The sequence below is a fragment of the Conger conger genome, chromosome 1, assembly GCF_963514075.1.
Source record: "Conger conger chromosome 1, fConCon1.1, whole genome shotgun sequence".
NCBI classification, from domain to species: domain Eukaryota; kingdom Metazoa; phylum Chordata; class Actinopteri; order Anguilliformes; family Congridae; genus Conger; species Conger conger.
Window position 1 is genome coordinate 53,625,655 of NC_083760.1, and position 6,759 is coordinate 53,632,413.

The following is a 6,759-nucleotide window of genomic DNA, read 5'->3' on the forward strand; positions in this document are numbered from 1 at the left end:
GGATGTAGATTGACCGGTAAATCGAGAGCTTCGCCTTCCGGCTCAACTCCCTCTTCACCACAACAGTCCGGTGCAACGCCCGCATTACTGCTGACGCTGCACCGATCCGCCTGTCGATCTCACGCTCCCTTCTACCCTCACTCGTGAACAAGACCCCAAGATACTTGAACTCCTTCACTTGGGGCAATGACTCGTTCCCAACCCGGAGGGAGCAATCCACCGTTTTCCGGCAGAGAACCATGGCCTCGGACTGACTTTCATCCCGGCCGCTTCACACTCGGCTGCAAACCGCTCCAGTGCGTGCTGAAGGTCATGGTCCGATGAAGCCAGCAGAACCCAGCCAGTCATCCGCAAAAAGCAGAGACGCAATTCTGAGGTCACAGTGCTCCTCCTGAATCCGAGGTTCGACCGTCGGTCGGAGCCTCCTTTCCAGCACCCTAGAGTAAGCTTTCCCGGGGAGGCTGAGGAGTGTGATACCCCGATAATTGGAGCACACCCTCCGGTCCCTCTTCTTGAAAATGGGGACCACCACCCCGGTCTGCCACTCTGCAGGTACTGTCCCCAACCTCCACGCGACACTGAAGAGGCGTGTCAGCCAAGACAGCCCAACAATGTCCAGAGCCTTCAGCATCTCAGAGCGAATCTCATCCACACCCGGCGACTTGCCGCTGAGGAGCTTTTTGACTACCTCAGCAACTTCCGCCAGGGATATAGGTGCAGACTGCCCCGAGTCTTCGGGCTCTGCCTCTTCCACAGAGGACTTGTTGTTCGGGTTCAGGAGCTCCTTGAAGTGCTCTTTCCACCGCCCGACAACATCCCCAGTCCGGGTCAGCAGTTCTCCTCCCCTGCTGAAAACAGCCTGAGACAAGCCCTACTTTCCCTTTCTGAGTCGTCGGATGGTTTGCCAGAACTTCCTCGAGGCCAACTGAAAGTCCTTCTCCATAGCCTCCCCAAACTCCTCTCATACCCGGGTTTTTGCTTCAGCGACTGCCGAAGCCGCAGCTCTTCTGGCCACCTGGTACCTGTCTGCTGCTTCAGGGGACCCCCAGGCCAGCCAAGCCCGAAAGGCCTCCTTCTTCAGTTTGACGGCATCCCTCACCGCTGGTGTCCACCAGCGGGTTCTTGGGTTGCCGCCCCAACAGGCACCGATGACCTTGCCACAGCTCCTGCTTGCTGCCTCTGCAATGGAGGCTTTGAACATGGCCCACTCGGACTCCATGTCCCCAGCCTCTCCCGGGATGCGTGAGAAGTTCCTCCAGAGGTGGGAATTGAAGACCTTGCGGACGGGGGCCTCCGCAGGACGTTCCCAGTTCACCCTCACTACACGTTTGGGTTTACCGGCCACTTGATCCAACTCACCACCAGGTGGTGATCAGTTGACAGCTCTGCTCCTCTCTTCACCCGAGTGTCCAAGACATACGGCCGCAGATCTGATGATATGACTTATGAGCTACCCTATGCTCGAACATGGTGTTTGTTATCGACAATCCGTGACCAGCACAGAAGTCCAATAACAAAACACCACTCGGGTTAAGATCGGGCAGGCCATTCCTCCCAATCACCCCCTTCCAGGTTTTTCCGTCATTGCCCACGTGAGCTTTGGGCGCCCAGCAGAACTATGGAGTCTCCAGGTGGCACCCTTTCCAGGATGCCTCCCAGTGACTCCAAGAAGGCCGGATACTCTGAACTGCCGTTTGGTGCATAAGCACAAACGACAGTCAGAGCTTTCCCCCCAGCAACACCTAGTCGCAGAGAGGCGACCCTCTCGTTCCCCAGGTGGAACTCCAACACAGTGGTGCTCAGCCGGTGGCTTGTGAGTATTCCCACACCCGTCCGACGCCTCTCACCCTGAGCAACTCCAGAAAATAAGAGAGTCCAGCCCCTCTGCAGGAGTTTGGTTCCGGAACCAGTGCTGTGTGTGGAGGTGAGCCCAACTATATCTAGTTGGTACCGCTCTGCCTCACGCACTAGCTCCGGTTCCTTCCCCACCAGAGAGGTTACGCTCCACATCCTCAGAACCAGTCTGTGACGCCGAGGATCAGCACGCCCAGATCTCCGCCTTTGCCTACTGCCCGTTGGGCAAAGCACCCGACTCCGATGCCGACCCCTGCGGGTGGTGAGCCCACAGGGCGGCGGCCCCACGTGATCAATTTGGGCTGTGCCCGGTCGGGCCCCATGGGAGAAGGCCCGGCCACCAGACACTCGCCGACGAGCTCCCCTCCCGGGTCTGGCTCCAGAAAGGGGCTCCAGAAAGTTTCCCTTCTCCGGGCGAGGTAACTGGGCTCTCGTGTGGCTGTATCATGGAGCAATACCTCTTTGACAACCATATATACAGTAGAATAGGACAGTAAGCACTGCAAAAAAGAGACTTCATAGCACTTTCTATAAAGTGACACTGACATGCCAAGAGACAACTCTGGAAATTCTGGAACTCTGAAATTATTTATAATTTAGAATAAATACTTTTTTTATTTCCAGGGCATATAAAAGGTGGAAAAGTATACCCAATACACCAAGTGACATGCACGCTGTTTGTAATTTGCACGCTGTTTTTATCTCTTAAATAATTATTTGACTGGTAGTGCACCTCAGTAACCTGTGTTGCTAAAGGACACATCATACTGATCACACGTTATTCCATTTATTTCAGGAGGTGAAAACGACATTTCTCCTAAGATATGATTAGAAGTATAGAAAAATAGATTATGCAAAGGCACGGAAGGCAACAATGATGTATACATAACTTTTTACCCTTTTTATTTGAAATGTTACTTATTTTAAAGGGCCAAAAAGTGAAGGGAAAAAACGATTCATGTAAATTCACTTACATTCCAAAAAGAAACCAAAAGGGGTGGTTCTGGAGTGCAATGACAGGGTGGACATTTTGAAATATCAGTTGGATTTCAAATGTAATGAGCTGATGCATCAATTTTGATTTAAGCATTGGTATGACAACAGACAACAAAACAAATTAAAGAATGACAAATGGCTTGTTTCTAATAGGTTGTAACTTTAACAGACAAATATAAGCCTAAATCTTAGATATTTTAATTTATGTTGATGTCTTCCGTCCTGTTCCTATATGACTTTGCGTAAGTAAAAACTCGCACACAGTCCTACCAGACAACTCGTCAGTCATTACATAATGCAAGTTAAAACTTTATTTTCAGGACATTCCCAACCCCAACCCCTCTCTGTCTCTGGCTGATACATTTGACTTAATTTAAACTCATTTTAATAACTTAATCCATAACAATTGAACAAAACAGTCCAAATCAATGCAGTATTAAAATGTAACAATGGAAGAATGTTAAAATAAAGTTACATACAAGCTGAAAATTAAGGGTTCCATGATATGATGTAAGTGTACTGAAAAAGCTTTGGTGTGAAAATACGCAAGTATTACAATTTTACTAATTGTATGGAATAAGACGTGTTCGTATGGATATGAAGAATTTAATTCAGCTTGTCTTTAAGGTTAGATATTTTGGGTGAAAAAATATCTAGATTTCCTCTACATATATTAATCTTGATGTTATTTCGGTAGGTAAAGGTGCATTATTCAAAATAAATTTGACATAGACTACCCTGTTAATTCTTTTACATTACATTCCATATTTGTTGATGATCTCCTTCCCCAATGTGATGTAAGCTGTCATTGCATCATCTTTGGACATTCCTGTTGAATGAGATGAACATGAAATAAGAGAAAATAAAACAATGATAAGAATGTTATAAGCTATGAAAAAGGGGAATTAAAAATAAGGTTAAGTCATTTAGACATGTAGACATTTGTACATTGCATAAATTGGGAATTCACAAGCATCGTCACATTTTACAACATTAAAAAAATGAAAATTGTGAGAAATGAGTCCATAGATACCAAAACAAGAACAATAACACATCGTAGAATCAATGTGTCAAACCAACAAGTGAAGTATTCATTTGAATTGAATCAGTATGAGAGAGAAAAATACAGATGTTTAAACTTTATGTTGGTGACAAAGTTCTTTTACCTTTCCTGGAATTCCATGCGTCCCATTTAGCCTTTCCTTTCAGGTCCATCACTCCAGGCTTGTCTGACAAAAAGGAAAGAGGCTGATAAAACTGCAAACAATCCAACACAAAGCTGTAACCAGATGTTCGCTGGATTTGCCAACCTGTATTAATGTCCCCAACGGTAGCCTGCTTGTAGAGGCCATAAAGGTCCAACAGCTCCTGGTCCTCAGGGCGAGTCTTCACTTTCTTCACATCTCCAGCAACCTGATCAAATTCCGCCTGCACAGGACACATGCAGTGAACCACTGAACTCAAACACACTTTCCTTTTGTTCTTCTTGGATTTTCTCTTTTGTGATCCGGTTTGGAATGCCGAATTACTTCAGAGATTTATACAATGCAGACACATTCCATTCCCTTTTTCTGCTGAAAAATAAATAAATAGGCACACAAATAAATGCATAACCATGTGTGGCAGAAGAATATAGTATATTTAACAAATTTGCTGGAATGTTCACTGCCGAAGAAGTAGCCGGGGTATCACTTCAGTCAGCATCTATCAAATATTTATTCAATGGCCTGGGCTGACTCATGCAACATATGCATTGACTACACTCTGATGATCTGCAGCTCAGCAGTTTTTAGCATTTACAGTTAGCCTACCATCAGAAAGGCCAATGTGTTTCCAAGGCAGCTGGGGCAAGATATAAAATCTGCAAGTAGGCCGACGAATCAATCTTGGTCTTATCTGTCTCTCTGCAGGTACTACTCAGCAACTGTAACCTGGCCATCCTGTTTTCGCAGCTAACTAGTGGTTTGCATCTTGCAGTGTAGCTTCTGTAGATCTGTTGAAATCTTATGCGAAGCATAGTCACTGACACATGCACAGCTGTCTCTATAAAGAGTGTTTCTGATCTGTCAGACTGGGGTTTGGGGGTTTGTCAGATTGGGGTTTGGGGGTTTGTCAGACTGGTGTTTGGGGGTTTCTCAGACTGGGGTTTGGGGGTTTGTCGGTTTGTCAGACTGGGGTTTGGGGGTTTTCTTCATTATGATGAGTAGTTTTCAAGTCATCAACTGTAGAGGTCTTCTTTGGCCTACCTTCCTTGGCCTACTGAGCTCACCAATGCACTTTCTTCCTAATAATATTCAAAACAGTTGATTTTGGAATGCCTATTGTTTGGCCTATGCCTCTGTTGCTTATTTATTTTTCAGCCTCATAATTGCAAATGAATACACCTGACGAATCAGAAACAGCTGAGGAGACAATCGTCCAATTAGTCTTAGTCACTTAAAATTGGAGGGGTTAAATTACAGATGTTTTATGGGACCCCCGTTCCATAAAATGTCTGCACTTTAATCTCTTATTATTTCAAATCCAATATGGAGTAAAGAGTCAAAGAGCAGGAATTGTACCAGTGTCCAAATACTTACAGACTGCACTGTATACGGTATAATGCATTATTGTATTTAAAATTGGAGGGGTTAAAGTACAGATGTTTTATGGGACCCCCGTTCCATAAAATGTCTGCACTTTAATCTCTTATTATTTCAAATCCAATATGGAGTAAAGAGTCAAAGAGCAGGAATTGTACCAGTGTCCAAATACTTAGAGACTGCACTGTATACGGTATAATACAGTATTGTATATAGCCTACAGTATACTGCATTTGCATATACACAACTAGTCATATGAAATAAATAGTAGGATAAGCCTTAAAAAGGTGTGTAATGATATGTGACACAGGATAGGGTAAAGCTGGAAAACCTGAAAATAGCCCAGGATAGAAGTACATTGAGATACGGTAATAATATTGTACCTCTTACTGTAGCATGATGAGGTCTAAATCAGTAAGCACATGTGATCCCTAAGTCAGGTATTTAAAACCAAGAATACATTGTATTGAATAAATCACAGCAGTAAAACATATATATACAAAATATATGCAGCAAGTAATATGGGACACAATTTAAATAATATTTTAAGAGCGTATTTCAGGTAACGGGGTATAACAGCAGACCTAGGCCAAGTGATCGTTGTAGTAAAATAGTCAGATAGAGCAATGCCCGGAACAATTGAACTGTTTGTTCATCGATGACAGCGCGATAGCCTAAGTAGGCGTGAAATGAAGCATTAGTAATTGCGATTATTCTTCGTTGTCAAGTCAAGAGCATATAAACAAACGTTACATATAACAGTTTCCTGGAAAAATGTCCACTAGTGTACACCAAACGGAAAAATAAAACGGAAAAATATCTTACTTATAGCAATGTTGTAACATTAGAGCCAAACTCATCTGTACCCTGTCAGGAGGGCACGCTATAAAATATATTGGGAGAAAACACCTAATAAAAACGTTTTTGTTGTTTAGCGTACCTGCAGAGTCATATTGATGCGTTTTATTCAGTCCACCGGGAAAGCTGCTGGATGATGTCTGTTCAGCTCCTCAAATGAAATGGCTTACAATAACATCGTGCGAGACCTCTGCGTGTTGCCGGAGTGGCATTAGACGCTGATTGGCTGACCGAAGATCATTCGGAAATTCGAGGCTTTGCACCATTGCAGAAAAGGATGGGAGTATGGAAATCAATGACATTGTAGTACACGAACTTTAACCTTAAAGTATTTATGTTTTGCATTGCATTAAATTACATCTTATTTAGCAGATCTTCTTAACAGTGCATATTTTGTACGTTGTATCTATAATTATGTGAAATGTGGTTTAAATATTTAATGATTCGTGATTCGTACATTTAACCAACA

At 44.0% G+C, this 6,759-nt stretch overlaps 1 protein-coding gene across 2 annotated transcripts; it reads right to left on the reverse strand.

Annotated features, from left to right (window-relative positions):
- Nucleotides 1-3,143: 3,143 nt before the first annotated feature.
- Nucleotides 3,144-6,530, reverse strand: acbd7 (acyl-CoA binding domain containing 7). Of its 2 annotated transcripts, XM_061232358.1 has the most exons (4): nt 6,373-6,530; nt 4,161-4,278; nt 4,017-4,079; nt 3,144-3,679 (listed from the first exon to the last, which is right to left on the reverse strand). In XM_061232358.1, the coding sequence occupies exons 1-4, from the start codon at nt 6,382-6,384 to the stop codon at nt 3,606-3,608; spliced, it is 267 nt and encodes an 88-aa protein (XP_061088342.1). In that variant the 5' UTR covers nt 6,385-6,530; the 3' UTR covers nt 3,144-3,605. The 2 variants fall into 2 exon arrangements, with proteins under 2 accessions (XP_061088342.1, XP_061088335.1); XM_061232351.1 differs by lacking the exon at nt 6,373-6,530 and having other exon boundaries at nt 4,161-4,293.
- Nucleotides 6,531-6,759: the final 229 nt, after the last annotated feature.

Excerpts from the sequence above, each read along its gene's own strand:
- acbd7 (XM_061232351.1), bottom strand. The coding sequence starts at position 4,293 with ATGTGTCCTGTGCAGGCGGAATTTGATCAGGTTGCTGGAGATGTGAAG. Across the intron at positions 4,080-4,160 it reads CGTTGGGGACATTAATACAG|ACAAGCCTGGAGTGATGGAC; the intron begins GTTGGCAAATCC and ends CCTTTTTGTCAG. Across the intron at positions 3,680-4,016 it reads CGCATGGAATTCCAGGAAAG|GAATGTCCAAAGATGATGCA; the intron begins GTAAAAGAACTT and ends CTCATTCAACAG.